This window comes from Sphaeramia orbicularis, chromosome 1, assembly GCF_902148855.1.
Source record: "Sphaeramia orbicularis chromosome 1, fSphaOr1.1, whole genome shotgun sequence".
Taxonomy (NCBI): domain Eukaryota; kingdom Metazoa; phylum Chordata; class Actinopteri; order Kurtiformes; family Apogonidae; genus Sphaeramia; species Sphaeramia orbicularis.
Window position 1 is genome coordinate 8,721,582 of NC_043957.1, and position 16,400 is coordinate 8,737,981.

A 16,400-nucleotide genomic window follows, 5' to 3' on the forward strand; every position below is an offset into this window, starting at 1 on the left:
TATCATGATAAAAAATGTTAATAATTATCAGAACTTATCAAGTTTATAGCTACGTCTGGTTTAAAATAGTTATTTATGGTCAAAATATCATGACTGTTTCAGATGTCTATGAATCCATATTTTTTTTTATAACATATAGAACAATTGCAGTGATTCAACATTGAATAAAGTAAAATAAAAATAAACTGAAAAAACACAATCAAAAAAAAATATTGCAATGAGATTTATTGTCATACAACATCAATAAAGACCCAAACATCCACCACTGAACAAAACCATCTACTGATCTAAACTGTTTAATACCTGCTGATCCATTAATTCTATCAATACATGTAAATAACTGGTGTAAAATTCAGTTTGTCATCTTTTCACAGTCATCAGATATGACCCATTTGGACGTTCAGAGCCTCTGTAGTTACCATGGAAACAGTCATCTTCTACAATATTGATTCACCAGTAAAACCAATGGAGTTGGATCAATGACAGTGAATGGGGACACTCGGTTTATGTTCAATTAGAGAAAGATTTGGCTGAAAAAGTAATTTTGCTTCAGTTGTCTTTGTTTCTGATACAATAACCCTCAACTTTTTTTAACCCTCGAGTTTTTTATGAACATCTACATGGTCAGTAAATTAAATATAGAAAAATACATGATTTTCACTGAAAGAATGCAAAATACAGAGGATAATATTATAATAAATGGAAAGAAATCCCTTAGGAAAGGTTAAATAAAGAGAAAAATCCATTTGGGAAGTGTCAAAAAAGTAACACTGGGTCTTTATGGGTTAAAATACAACTGATCAGAATTACCACAATTTTTTCTGTGATAAAACATTCTATGTCACCATTATATTATGAACCAGGTTTTATTAGTTCATTTAAAGTTAAAGTTGACTGTGTTTATGCACTGTAGACATCATTTTGTGCATTTGTAAAATATTTAAAAATAAAACACTACATGGTTTCTTCTGAATCTGTGTCTTTTTAATGATGCCCGAAGACAAAGAAATGACACTGACTGTAGTGGCTTCACCTTTAACCACTACAACGGTGTGGAAGGGTTCAACCTGTGGTATTTCCGATGCGTGAATGAATGAATGTTCGGCTGGGCTTCTTTGTGTTTGGATATGCCAATCCATTTATTTTCCAGTGTAAAAGTCCAAGTGTTCATCACTGTTCACGATTGTCTTTCTAAATACTCTCGACATATAAACAAAATAGGCTTCTTAACACAAAAGAAGACATTCCAAAAGTCGACCAACTCAATCTCTTGCTTTCATGTTCCACGGTCTGAAAATTGTTTGGGGCTGTCCTCACACACACCTCGCCCACCTCACACAGCAGGTATATGTAAGTTTGCCACGCCCAAGATGAATTGCACCTGTGGCAATCACAGCCACACCCACTAAACAATTAGTAAACTAAGGTCAAAACAAAAAGAGGAATAAACAAACAAAACTGTATTTTGGCTCCAACACTGACCATTAAAATTAATATATTTATAAGGAAAATACGTGAAGCTCATGTTAATATTGTAAAACAAAGCCTAGACAGTGTCTCTAGATGAATAATTTACAGTTTCCTACTGTTTGGGTCAAATTAGACCCATGGAAAAACAGCAAAAGCATCCTAAATATTAGTTGTTTTATTTTAGTATGAAATTTAATGACTTCCTCTTCCTCTCCACCTGTCAGTCCAGTGGCCGTCCATTACTGCTTTGTCATAAGCAGCTGTGGTTCAATGGAGGTGTTCAGAGTCTAAATCATCAGTCTGACAGCAGCCATCATTGGATTATGGTGAAACGTTATCTCTGAGATATGGTTTGGAGTGTGTATTCGGATGTGGAGGCTGATACAGAGGCTGATAGGAGCCTTTTATTCTGGCCTGTTCTCTGTTGAATACATCTGACATAAGCGACATAATGCACCTTGAACCATTAAATATTACTGAGGTGTTTAGCTGCACTGGTTTTTAGGGGAGAATCTTATGTTACGTTTCAGATTCAGATTCAGGATTCTGTCGGGTTTCTGTAAATTGGCTTACAGTCTGGTTTTGACCAACTCTATATGTAAAGTGTCATGAGATAACTTTTGTTAAGATTTGGTGCTATATAAATAAAATTTGATTTGATTTTCAATATTTCAGTCACATTTATTCAGTATGAATAAAATCTAATAACACTACAGAAGGAGAATATTCAAAAGGTAAAAATACTGCGTTTGGGCCTGTTGGAACTGTATTAACATTCATAAAAAACTTAAAGTGGTAAATGTTTGGTGGCTTTGGTTCATGTCAAATCCAAGATGTGAGTGTATCGAGACTAGATTTTATCTTAATTTTTCAGGCTTTTTGTTTTGCTTCAGACTAAACCTACATATTTGTTCCTACCGTTGAAGGTAGTGTATTTTATATACAGAATACAATTGATAAGGACTTTGTAGACGTCAATCAAATGAAGACCAAATGTGGTCAACAAACTTACACACTACAGTTTTAACCCATAAAGACCCAACCAGCCATTGGCAACCAAAATCACTAATCCTATCAATACATGTAAATAATTGGTGTAAAATACAGTTTGTCATCTTTTCATGGTCATCAGATATGAGACATTTGGACGTTCAGAGGCTCCGTAGTTACCATGGAAACACCATCATCTTCTACAACATTGCCTCAAAGTAAAACCTATGGAGTTGGATCAATGACAGTGGATGGACACACTGGGTTTATGTTCAGTTAATGACAGATTTTACTGAAAAGTGACTTTTTCTTCAGTTTTCTCTGTTTTTTGGTATAATAACTCTCAACTTTAATCCAAGCTTTTATGAACATCTACATGATCAGTGAATTAAAAATAGAAAAAAACTTGATCTTCACTGAAAAAACAAAACAAAACACAAATTAGAGAGGATAATATTATAATGAATGGGGATAAATCACTTAAGAAAAGTTATATCTAGAGAAAACTTCATTTGGGAACTGCCACAAATGTAACAGTGGGTCTTTATGGGTTAAATAGAGACTTCTGAATGCAGATAGAAGCTTCTATTGGCAACTGTCATGTAATGGATAAATGTGTGGATGCATTTGCTGGTTTTACCTCCCGACTGAAGTCCAGACAGTTGCCTGCCCCAGTGTCCACGGCATTTTAAAGGAGGGAGGAGGGCCTTGAAGATTCATTTACACCATACAAATGGAAACAGATGCAGAGGAAAGATGAGACAGACAGAGTAGAGACTGAAGAGACAGAAAGACAGAGAGGAAGCTGTTGATTTATTCAGTTGTTGTGTTATCAACGTGATCGTATTGAAGACAACACCAGCTGAAGACAGCAATTATTTCTGTCAATTCTCAGAAATTGGACGGAGGAACCTGAAACATTGATTTCCATTTTCCAAAACAAAATGAAATTTTCAGCCATATTAGGCTCATGGACATTTTCGAAGATTTAATTGTGCCGTCGGATAGACCTTTCACATTTACATCCTGAGGAGCTTTATTGACATTTTTCCTTTATTCACACACTAACTGCTGGGATGTGGTCTTGTATCACAGACTTCTTCACCTATGAAACCACTAAGTCAGTGGTGGTGAAGAGCTGGACCATCGGCATCATCAACCGAGTCGTCCAACTTCTTATCATCATCTACTTCATCTGGTGAGTAATGATTCTGCTCATTCAGGATTTAAATTATTCAGGATGTAACTGATAAAGACCACATTCTCATATAGTCTAGATTATTTACTTTTACTTTGTCCTTTAATTTATACAGGTTAGTCTTGCTATAAATATCTCCATTATCTTTTATGTTTACAATTTAAAGTATTGCATCTCAATCAGTCTCTTTTTTGTTTTTGCGTTATTTTAGCATCGCACACAATGTTCCAACCTCTATTAACCCACAAAGATCCAGTGTTACTTTTGTTCCCAAATTAATTTTTCTCTATTTTTAACATTCCTTCCCTTTATTGTAATATTAGCTTCTGTATTCTGTATTTTTTTCTGTAAAAATAAGGCATTTTCCCATATTTAATTTACTGATCACGTAGATGTTCATAAAAGCTCAGATTAAAATTGAGGGTTATTATATCAGAAACAGAAAAAAAAAAAAAAAAGTGACTTTTTCAGCAAATCTATCATTAACTGAACGTAAACCACGCGTCTCCATCCACTGTCACTGATGCAGCTCCATGGGTTTTACTGGTGTTTTTTTTGTTGTTGTGGGACTTTCCCTCCTGCACCATGAGGGCAGTGCTCTGATTATGTTGTACTGGTTGCATGACATGTTTGTGTAATGGCAATAAAGATGCATCCTATCCTATCCTATCCTATCCTGCCTTGTTTTGTCTTGTCTTTTCATTATCTACCTTGTAATTTATTACTTCCATTCCCTGGTTTCCTTCAGTCTACACCCCAGACTTGTCACCCATTGCTTCACAGCAGCTACATTCAATCCACTCTCTCACTGGGAGAGAGAGGCCTGGTTCCATTGGACACTGCCTCTATGAGCTACCGACTAAAACAAACATTTAAAGTCATAATTCCCCACAAAGACTTGTTGTTTGCAGGTACTTTTTTCTAGTGACTGCTCATCCTATTTGCAGGCAGGTCCAACAGAATGCTGAGCAGACATCAGCATCAATGAGATGAAGATGGAATTAGGATTTAATAAAACACAGATTTCTGGAAGCTCAGTGTGTTATGATGAGGGTTCAGGAGGTAGAGCGGGTCGTCCAAAAACAGAAGGGTTGGCAGTTCAAATCCCGCTCCGTCCTTGACCCACCTTGCCTCCAGCGCTGCTACTCACACTGGTGTATGAATGTGTATGAGTGTTTGGTGGTGGTTGGAAGTGTACCCCAGGGCAGCTGTGACCACATGTAGTTTACCACCACCAGAGTGAGAATGTGTGAGTGAATGAATAATGGATCCATTGTACGTGCTTTCAGTATACGTTAATAAAAAAGCACTATATAAATCTAATCCATTATGATGTGTTTCAGGTGGGTGTTCATCAATGAGAAAGCTTACCAGATTACAGACACAGCCATAGAGTCTTCAGTGCTGACCAAAGTCAATGGTTTTGGAGTCTACAACAATACTCTGATGGATGTTGCAGACTACGTCACTCCAACACAGGTATGAAGGCAGATACGTGGACTCATGTGCAGTGTGGGGAGAATAGCGTTACAAAAGTAACAGATTACTCCATGCTGTAATGCAGAAGTGTAAAGCATTACTACTCGATTTTCAATAATATTTTACTTGGTACATGTTCAGTGGTACTTGCATTACAACACACATCTCACCCATAATTTAATTGCTTAAATGAAACAAAACAAAACAAAAACAAAAAAAACAAAACAGCAAGACTGTGAGACTTTAAGGAATCAAAAATGTCAGGAAAGTTCTATTTCCTTTTGGTGTTCAGCCAATGGGTGAAGATGGCAGAAGACAGTACATTGGCTATATGGGCGTATGTTCATTACTAACCCTAACCCTGCTTTACAGAAGCTAGTTAGCATGATCCCTATGATCAGCAATGACAAGGTAAGCTAACATTTTTATGACTAGTTATCATTTTTTAACGATTGTGGATTTGGATTGGGAATCAAACATGGTAGACTGTAGCGTTACTTACCAAGCTATCTGTTCACATTATGCGTCCCAAGGCCCTCCTATCTCGTGTATTGGGGGGGTGGGGGGTGTTATTATATGACTTTGGGGGGGAGGGTTAGGTATTACAGTTCTGAGAGAGCAATATTGTAACGTAAGGAATTACTTCTAAACAAGATCTTGGAAGTACCTTGCACAACACTGCTCATGAGTGTCTGATAATTGTTTCTAAACAGCGAATGACTGTTTGTTTTGTTTTCTACAGGGGGCGTCAGTTTTCTGCATCATCACCAAACTAATCAAAACAGAAAACCAAGTCCAAGGATACTGTCCAGAGGTCAGATCCATTACAGTACTTCTACAGCTTTAATCACCATTGAGGAAAACTCATGTCAACCTTGAATTTAGAAAAAAACTTTTTCTTTGTGACTGTGGAGAAGTCTCTAAGCTTCATTTCCCAAACATAGGGTCAGGGCCAAAACTGTGGGCTTTTCTCAATGCACATTCTTATCTATTCTTCTGTTCTCGGAATCTTGTGAAATGACATCAGTCGCTGCCCAAGTACTGTTCCATTTAAAAGTTTGTACAAACCAAGATCGGATACAATGTTGTTCTTGTCTCCTTGCTAAAGCCAAGGATGCGCTGACTCGTGTGGACTTGGCTGGCAAATATTCTGAGATACATTTCGTGCTGCTCTCGAAGGCAACAGCGGCTTCTGTGACAAGTTTTTTCAGAAATGTTTTATTGAGTAGATGACCGTCGCAAAATGATGTGATACAATGTTGGAACATGTGTGAGATGAACTGTGAGAAAATGCATCTGTATTATCATAGTATGGGATTCAACAAAATTTGTTTAACCACTTTTGAAGAATATACAAAAATATATACTAATACATAATATATACAAAAATATACAAAAAAATGACATGTAAATAGTACAAATGTATTGAAATCAAATCGAGTGACACGTGTCTGTAGTCTTTCCAGTATTCTTCATGGTAGTTCCGTCAGTATGTGTTTGACCACTGTGTCACTAGCTGGGTTTCCATTACAGTTTTCTGAAAATAAAAGCGATATTTCTACAATTTCGACAAAGTACAATTACTTGTAGGTGTTTCCATTGAAGAGTGTGGAAAGGGTCTGTTAAAACTTTTCTGAAAAAAGTCATGTTTATAATGTTATTATTGAAAATAGTGGTGAGGAAATACACATCTGTTTCTATAAATACCTGGTGTATACATGACTTAATTATGTGTTGTGTCTCATTTAGGCTGAGAGGAAGTTCAACTGTACTACAGACAGTGATTGCAAAAGTCACACCAACGGAGGTTATGGTGAGACCTCATTGACATGTTTTCTTCTTGAAGGCCTATATGATGTTTGTTATTTATTTCAATGGAGTGAATTCCTGATACTTCCTACTCAGGTGTTCTAACAGGGAGATGCGTTCACATTAATAAAAGCAAAGGGATGTGTGAGATAAAGGGCTGGTGTCCTGCTGAGGTCGACACCATCAAAACGTAAGACATTTAAGAATTTTCATCAAAGTTTCTGCTTCTATATGGTGTTACAGTGAGTCTGTCTTTTTCCTCTTACTCTTGCCTTTTAGAACACCAATGAAGGAAGTGGAGAATTTCACCGTTTTCATCAAGAACAGCATCCGTTTCCCAACTTTCAACTACACCAAGTACATTCGCTCTCATTTTAACTGTGAATGTAATCTTATTGACACAGATGATGCAAATGCTGACTTGCTGTTGTGCTTTTTTTTTTTTCAGAGGAAACGTCCTTCCCACTCTCACTGATGAGTATGTCAAAAAATGTATTTTTGACACAGTCAACAACACGTACTGCCCAATTTTTCGAGTGGGAGACATGGTCCGCTATGCCCAGCAGAACTTCACTGAACTGGCAAACAAGGTGCGTCCACGTTGGTGGATTATTGGACTAGGTATCAGGTCTATAGGGAGTAATATCTGAGTTTTATGGACTTAATATTACTCCCCAGAGACCTGATTCTCAGATCAATAATTCAGAAAACTCTTCACACAAACAATATATGAGTATTTACTGTGTAAACCAAAAACTGTCATTGCCATTTTGTCATTATTTTTCAAGGACTTTATAGGTTAGAATTGTAAAGATGTTTTTGTTTAACCCATAAAGACCCAAACATCCACCTCCAAACAAAATTATCTCCTGATCTAAACTGTTTAATTCCTGTTGATCCACTAATCCTATCAATACATGTAAATAATTGGTGTAAAATACAGTTTGCCTTTTCATGGTTAGCAGATATGACCCATTTGGACATTCAGAGGCTCCGTAGTTACTGTGGGTCATAAACAGGGAAGACATGGTTAGATAAAAATATTAGATGATCACAATACCACAATACCAAATTACTATTACCATTGCCAGAAAAGGTAGCCCGACTGATCAATTGGTGCCTGTCTCCCCGACACGGTGAAAAAAGTGTGAAGAATACACCAAATTGACTACCGACTTGAACTTACGTTCTGGGCTTGCACGAAACGAAAACCTGGAAATGATGGAACATCCCTGTAGACCAAAACTCAAGTACTGAATACACTGAGAAAACCGGATGGCTGGCCAGACTAATCAAATGCATCTTGTTGTCAAAGCTAGAGGTTGTCCACCATTACAGTGTGGGACCTATTTTTTGTCGCAACTTTGTAATTTCATCACCAACTCTTTAGAGAAAACAGAAAACTAAAGAACAATAAATTAAGCTGTACTTTAAAACACGTTACGCATTATGCTATTCATGTTTGCTAATCCATGAACTGTTTTTCATTCTTCATGTGTCAGGGAGGAGTGATAGGCATAAAGATCGACTGGATGTGTGATCTGGACAAGTCAGATGACCAGTGTAACCCGTCATACTCCTTCACTCGTCTAGATGCCATGTCACAACACAATGCCGTGTCACCTGGCTACAACTTCAGGTATACAGTTTCAAGATGTATGACATTAGGTAATTTTCTTTAAAATGCTCACAATGTTCTGTTAACCTCATGATCATGTCACTCAAGAGCAAAATGTTATAGCTGAATAAAGTAAGACATGCTGACATAAATATCTACATGAATAAATGTTCAGAAAGAATACATTTACTCATTAACCTTTTTTCATGGAACTGAGATAACATTGAGGTTAGTGTTATGTCTCTACATTTGGAAGGAATTTCTGCTTAACATAATGCTGAAACAAAATCCAAACTACATTAGCTTAAACATGGCTAAAATACAACTGCTTTTCTAAAATTGATTTTATTAATCACTGCTTAAAGACCTTGGAGTTCCTTAACCTAACATGTTATATTAACAGTTAATTTGATTTACTTTATACTTCTGTGTCCAGTGGATTTACTTCAAATCAAATCAAATGTATTTATATAGCGTCACATCATAACAAAAGTTATCTCATGACATTTTACATTTACAGCTGGTCTAAACCAGACTTTTAAGCCAATTAAGAGTCATGTTTCCCAGTGAGCTAAATTCATATGATGAGGGTTAATTTAATCAAAAATGTATAAATTCAAATCTATTTAAGGTTTGCCAAATACTTTAAGATGAAGAATGGGACGGACTACCGCACTCTGGTTAAAGCCTACGCCATTAGGTTTGATGTGCTGGTCAATGGAAACGTGAGTATAACCTTTAATTTGTGCATCAGTCAGTCATTTGTGAGGAATAAGTGTCTGCTTGAAATTTTCTGCACCATTTGTTGTGGTTTAAAATAACAGGCAGCTGGTAACTGAGAGGAGCTTGGTAACTGAAGGCTCTTCCTCCCAGCAGTGATGCCAGATGGGAAATGACAAATTATCGTATTTTGAGGAAAATAATCATACATATCCAATTTGACGTAGTTTAGGACCATCTGCCTCTGTAAAACATTACCACAGACCGTGTATAGTATTGCTTATAAGGCAGTTGGACCTTTAAATAAACTAACAGCACTGTTGGAAAAAAGCGGCCACTAGGATGAGCTGCTTCACTGAACAGCCCTGAATATCAGTCATATTTAACCATCTTCTTAATCATCATGTAGCAAGGTTCTGTATCATAAATATTTTGAAACTTTATCTATTTATACATTAGGAATAAACCTCATCAATCCACGTAAACTAATAAAATACTTAATAATTGAAGAACTTGCTGAAGAAAGCTTTTTAACAGTTTTATTGTGTTCAAAACACACTTTGTAAATCAAACATAACACCTGTGCACTTGAAAACCCTTGGCTTGACTTATCAGTGCATGCCAAAGTTTTAGCTCTAACAGTAGCTAGAGCAGGGGTGTCAAACTCATTTTAGTTCAGGGGCCACATACAGCCTAATATGGTATAACGTGGGCCGGACCAGCAAAATAATAGGATAAGAACTTATAAATAATGTTGACTCCAAAGTTTTTTCTATGCTTTTGAGTGAAAAAAGTAAAATTCCATTATGAAAATGTTTACATCTACGAACTGCATTTGAACATAACACAATCAAATATGAACAACCTGAAAATTCTTAGGAAAAATAAGTGCAATTTTAACAAAATTGCACCATAGTTATAATTTATACATGTGAATCACAACTTATAGATCACCGTGGATCTACAGGGTATACCATAAGTCTCCATACATAGGAAAAATAAACGTTTCTTGACATAAACCCTTTTTATTTATGTAATATGCTCTATATGACTGCCATTTTGTCGGGAACACATTTCAATGCATGTCCTCCACTGCTGAAGAACTATAAAGAAGAAATATAAAGAAATACATGTTAGAACCATATATGTATGGAATGTATTATGTCTCCTATGTATGGAGACTTAAGGGACACCCTGTACAAATACACAAAACATTTAGGAACAGGCAGAATATTATTACAATTCCACAGACTTCTCTTAAGATATTTCAGGTTGTTCATATTTGTTCAGGTTATTCACATTTTTTGTAAAAGGCTAGTCTGTAAATGTAAGCATTTTGTGTAACTTTTTTTTTTTTTTTTTCTTTTTACACTAAAACAAAGAGGAAAAAATAGCTTTTTTCATTATTTATAGGTTATAATGATGGTCTGACCCACTTAAGATTTTTTTTATTTTATTTTTATTTAACCTTTATTTAACCAGGAAAAGGATCCCATTGAGATTAAGAACCTCTTTTTCAAGGGAGTCCTGAGTCCAAGTCCAAGATTGAATTGACTTAAAATTATTTTAACATCCTTGTTTGTTAATATCTTAGTGTAATTTTTGCATTTCACAAATTCATCCCAAGGGCCAGACTGGACCCTTTGGCGGGCCGGACTTGGCCCCCGGGCTGCATGTTTGACACCTATGCGTTAGAGCTAGCATGCTAATGTCTGCAGGCTAACGCGCAAATCGCTAGCTTAAATGCTAATCGGAAATACATATATTATTTTACGACACAAATTTCCAAATACAAACCCTACTAACTTCACTAAGTCTAAACATATCACACAGAACATTAATACACACGTACAGGCTGTGCTTGGCCCTGGACACAGAGCTGCAGTCATATTTGTGCTGACACTTGGACAAGACGCTAAACAGGAAGTGTCTGGTGCAACATCCGGTTTGCTTTTCACAACAAAACTTAAAAATTTTACAAAATAAAAAAGCACTGAAAATACATAGGAATACAAAAATAAATCCTGGATGGCTCTCAAGGAGTCAGAACAACTAGAATGATGCACTCAGAAGTAGGTTTGATGAGTATAGGTACAGCTATTTCTAAAAACTGTGGTACATAGTTTGTGAATAAGAACAGATTAATTGCATCCAATATAGAAATACTTAATAATGGGAAAATATCTTTGAGTAGTCTGGTTGGATAGGGTTCAACAGACGTGGATGGTTGAGATAAGGTTATTCCTGTGGTTAGCTCAGACAGATTTATTTATGAATACTAGTATGTTTTCATCTTTTAAGGCGGGGAAGTTCAACATGATCCCCACTCTCATCAACATGGTGGCGGCCTTTACTTCTGTGGGAGTGGTGAGTTCTATTGTGTCTAATGTTGTTTCCACATTTTCATAACGTATGTTCATCTTTGTGGCTGAAATGTCAGTTTTTTTTAATTTTGTTATCGACATACTGAGTGGTGTTATTCATGGAAATGGTGGAAATAGACTCTGTGCTATAAATGCACTGTTGATTGGTTCATAGGGCACAGTGCTGTGTGATATTATTCTGCTGAACTTCCTGAAGGGAGCTGAGCAGTACAAGGCCAAGAAGTTTGAGGAGGTAAAACAGTTCATTAATCACATGGTTCAGAGAGTGTTTTATGGTCTGATGCATAAATTGACTTCTTGTTCATGCAAACTAGAGCTGCATAAATGACATATTTTAAGCTTAAAAGTTGTTGTGTAATTTACAAATACGAGAATAAGTGATGCACCAGATGACATAAAGAGGACTGAGAGAATAAGTGAGTTTGTACTGTTTGAATTGTCTCGACCAAGTCTTAAAGCTTAAAACCTCTGAGATGTAAACACACATAATTTTGTTGAATACTTCATTAAACCGTGCAGATAGTTGTTACTCTGGTGTTTCAGAGATACTGAAGAGTGACACTTAAATACTGTACATCTCACATAAGACATGGTTTTCATATCTTATTAATTATTCATACTAAAATCACATATTTACTATTATTTTTCCATATCTCATGTGATAAAAAGTTAAATTGTCTTATATAAAACATGACATCTGTCAAGTTTGTCATCCAGAGACAAACTTAAACCACAAGACCAACGAACTAGAATGTACACATCTAAAAAAAAAACGTATATAACCCATAGATAAAACAGACATATCGTTTGCTTCATAGCATAATTGTGTAACTTTGCGTAACTTTACTCCCCTGACATTCCTGCTTCATTTTTCATCATTGCTATGACCTGAAAAAATGTGACTAGGCAGTTATGCTATGAGGCTAAGGATATGGTTTATTCTTCAGACTCTGTTCTTCAGCATATTCAGTTTAATGTAAAACAAGTGGTTCCAGGCACAACAAACCACACCCCTTGCATGTATTGTAGCTTATTTTGGCGTCAATCCAGCTGATGTCATCATGTCTATGCGTGTGCTGATGTCAGCAAATCAGTGGCCTCTATATATGTGCTGAGTTTGAAATAAATTGAAACAAAATTGATGTTTTTTATAGACATGTGAAGTTTTGTCCATTATAAATAAATAGGAGAAATAAAATATTTTTAAAAATTCATAAAAAATTGGAAGTTTGACCTACTTTTCCCAAAATGTAATGACATCTATTCTTGGTCAATGTCAATCTATAAACCCAATTTGGTTTGAATTCAACCACTAGTTTTGCTGCTAGAGTGCTAACAGAGACACAAAGAAACAAACAAACCAAATCAAAATCAATACTCCTTGCCTCCCCTTTAGGGGTAATAATGGATTCTATATTAAAACAAAAAATCTCTACATGCATTTGAACAGGTTTGTTTCAGTCACACCACTGTCACAATGTGCCTACTGTGTTAAAACAGATGAGATTAAAATAAAGCAGCAGTGATTAACATTGAAGAACAGGACAGTAGATGTTCAACAGTTGTCAGTCCACACATGCACAGCACAAACTAAACTGTTCGTTATACTTTCTGTGGTTCATCCTGTTGTTTCCGGTGATATTCATGTATTAGCTCACCTTTGGTCTTGTCACAAATAAAAGGATCACATCCCCATCTGTCTTCATCTTTTCTTTTCCTGCGTTGTATTTCCTGCAGGTGTCCGACGACCCTCTGGACTCCCAGGGTAAAGGGCTGTACCGCTCCCAGCTGTCACTCAGACACAGTGATGACATCATGAGGTCCAGCGACTCTGGAGCGTTTTCTCTTGAACATTACATGTAAAGAATGCACCAGCCGATCACTGAAGAGGAGGATAGAGCGTATTCACTGAAATGTTGTGATAGCTGGCTTTAATAGCTCAGGTCACCTGTATAATGTCTTTAAATGCATGAATGTATTTGCATGTGGAGAATCTAGACCTAAAAAAAAAAAAAGAGGTTAATGTCCAAGCCTAAGTCTTTGCATTTTGTGATGAATCCACTTGAATGCACCACAGCTGCTTAATAATAATAATAATAATAATAATAATAATAATAATAATAATAATAATAATAACAATAAAAATAATAATAATAATAATAATATCAGTAAATAAGGAGGATTTTTAGTCTGTGAGTTAGTCTGTGCAAGTAAACAAAGTAAATAAGAGTGAGGTAGAGCAAAGTGTTTCAGAAGTATCATAACAAGACTGAGGGAGTTTGGAATGGAGACGTAGAAGATAAACCCAAACATAAGTATTCAAACTAAAGATGAAATAAAAATCCTCAGAATCACATTTGGAAATAACTGTGGTGAAAGAAACTGGGACCAAAAACTGACTCAGATCAAGGAAGAGGTTAACAGATAGCATAACAAGAATACAAATGATAAAACTAGACTCAACATTGTAAAAACCTTTGTCCTTTCCAAACTCCTCTTCTTGGCTAACATCTTTCCTCCAACTGAGAAAACGATAAATCAACTGAGGTCTGGGGTACCACCAGAGAACATTATTAAAGTACGGGTATTTGGTGGACTTGGATTTGTAGACCACGGCCTCAAACTAAAAATAACTTTTGTTAAGAAGGTTTCTATGGGTATTTCAAGAAAAGCTCTTTGGATTGATGACCTGTTAAACTGGGAAAAAAAAAGGGTAGGACAAGGAAAGGTTCATACGATAAAATCATAGGCTACAGGGTGACTTCAAGGAACAATATGCATTTGTAAAGATTGGCTGGGTGAAAGGGATTTACAAATGTTTAAGTAGTTTTAACTGTGGGGGATTTGTTAAGTATAAACATATGAATGAATTGTTAAAATTATCCAAAATAAATCAACCTCAGAGAACTACAGAGACATCTGTTGGCTCATCTCTGTGGCCAGGCATTGTTTTCCTGGAGCTGGACGGTGGTTCATATGTTATGTGGAGACAAGAGGGCGCCTAAATATTATATGCATGTGACTGATTTTCTTTGTTTCAGATAAGAGCTGACTTTTCCCTGTATTACAATGAGAAAGACTTAAACATTCACCCTGTGCCATGGAACAAATGCTCTGGTTTGATAACAGTATAACCCTGTGTCAACAATAAACACATTGAATAGTTCAAACTGACTGAAAATCCGCTGGTTCTTCATCTGGTATTTAATGTTGATGTTAATGGATGAAGAATCAATAAACTGAACTCCACTAATCTGTGCTCTAAATGTGTTTGGTGTTGAGGAAACAGCTTTGGTTTTATCAAATATGTACATCATAGATGAGGTTTCAGACTTTTAGATTATTAAAAAATAGTGGAAAAAGGCATTTGCACATTAGAAAGCATCAGTGGAAATAAATAATAAAAGCAGTAGCAAAAACAAATATATAGCTAACATACACAATATACATAGTTTAATACTATTACTGTTGCTGCTACTACTACTACTACTATAATAATAATAATAATAATAATAATAATAATAATAATAATAATAATAATAATAATAAAGTATTATTCTTACATCAGTATGACAACTAAACTACCAACAACAATCAAATATTGTTCACTGGAATAAACATAAAACATTCCACCACAAAACTGCAGTCCCACTGAGAAGAGATACAGCAAATGTCTAACAGTCTGTCTCATATACCTTATTGCACAAAAACTGTATCATTGTTATTAATTTGTTAGACACAGATGAGTGTTATTTTCATGTTTTTGCTCCATGTAGTCATTAAAAAAGTTCTCTACAAAAGAATGATGCCAGTCCATCTGCACAGACCTGATCTGAAAAGAAAATAATAATAGACATAAAAAATATTAGTGGAAAAACAGGTATTTGGCGTAATAAAAACTACTAGTGTAAATAAAATAAAGTAGTAATAATAAACAGTAATAAAATAATTATGTTTTTTTTATTATTATTATTATTATTACAGCAGTAAGAAAACTAAATTACCAACAACAAACAAATATCACACACTGGAACAATCAATAAACATAAACATCATCCCACCACAGACCTGCACAGTCCCACTGAGCACAGATCCAGCAAATGTCTAATACTCAGTCTGTCTGATCTCATCATCATAAGGGATTTTTTTTGCAGCAAAATCATATTGTTATTAATTTGTTAGACACATATGAGTGTTATTTTCATTTTTTTGCTCCATGTAGTCATTAAAAAAGTTCTCTACAAAACAATGATGCCAGTCCATCTGCACAGACCTGATCTGAACTGCACTAATCTGCTGTAAATCTGTGTGTTTGGTGTTGACAAAACAGCTTCAGTTTCATTCAGTGTGTTCATCATAGACACAGTTTCAGACTTTGACATTCTTAACAGGAATGTTGAGCAAGTGCACCGCAGCTTTGGTGGAGTTTGGATTCATGTGAAATCCTTTTATGAGGGAAAGAAGGGTGAAAATCCGTTGTTGGGGGTTGTCCGTCCCGGTGGATGTGTGAGGTTTGGAGTGTGTTCAGACTAAAGCCACAGATCCTCACAGGTCTACATGACTGGAACATGAAGAGACAAAGGTCCGCTATGGGCTCCGTTCACTCTCATCCTCCAGTCCTTCACCTGCAGCTGTTTTCTTGGCTTTTATGTGTGAAGAGAAAACACAAGGATCGCAGCATTCAGAGCGGAGCGAGGACGCACAGGCCGAGTTGAGTCTTCACGGTTCTCAT

General features: G+C 35.9%; 1 protein-coding gene across 1 annotated transcript; it reads left to right on the forward strand.

Moving 5' to 3' along the window:
• The first annotated feature begins 3,536 nt into the window (after positions 1-3,536).
• On the forward strand, positions 3,537-13,531 carry p2rx3b (purinergic receptor P2X, ligand-gated ion channel, 3b). The gene is made up of 12 exons (XM_030149775.1): positions 3,537-3,658; positions 5,002-5,137; positions 5,880-5,951; positions 6,887-6,950; positions 7,043-7,136; positions 7,226-7,303; positions 7,395-7,536; positions 8,449-8,585; positions 9,196-9,289; positions 11,586-11,651; positions 11,823-11,900; positions 13,406-13,531. Exons 1-12 carry the CDS (start codon positions 3,537-3,539, stop codon positions 13,529-13,531), a joined length of 1,209 nt encoding a protein of 402 aa, XP_030005635.1.
• Positions 13,532-16,400: the final 2,869 nt, after the last annotated feature.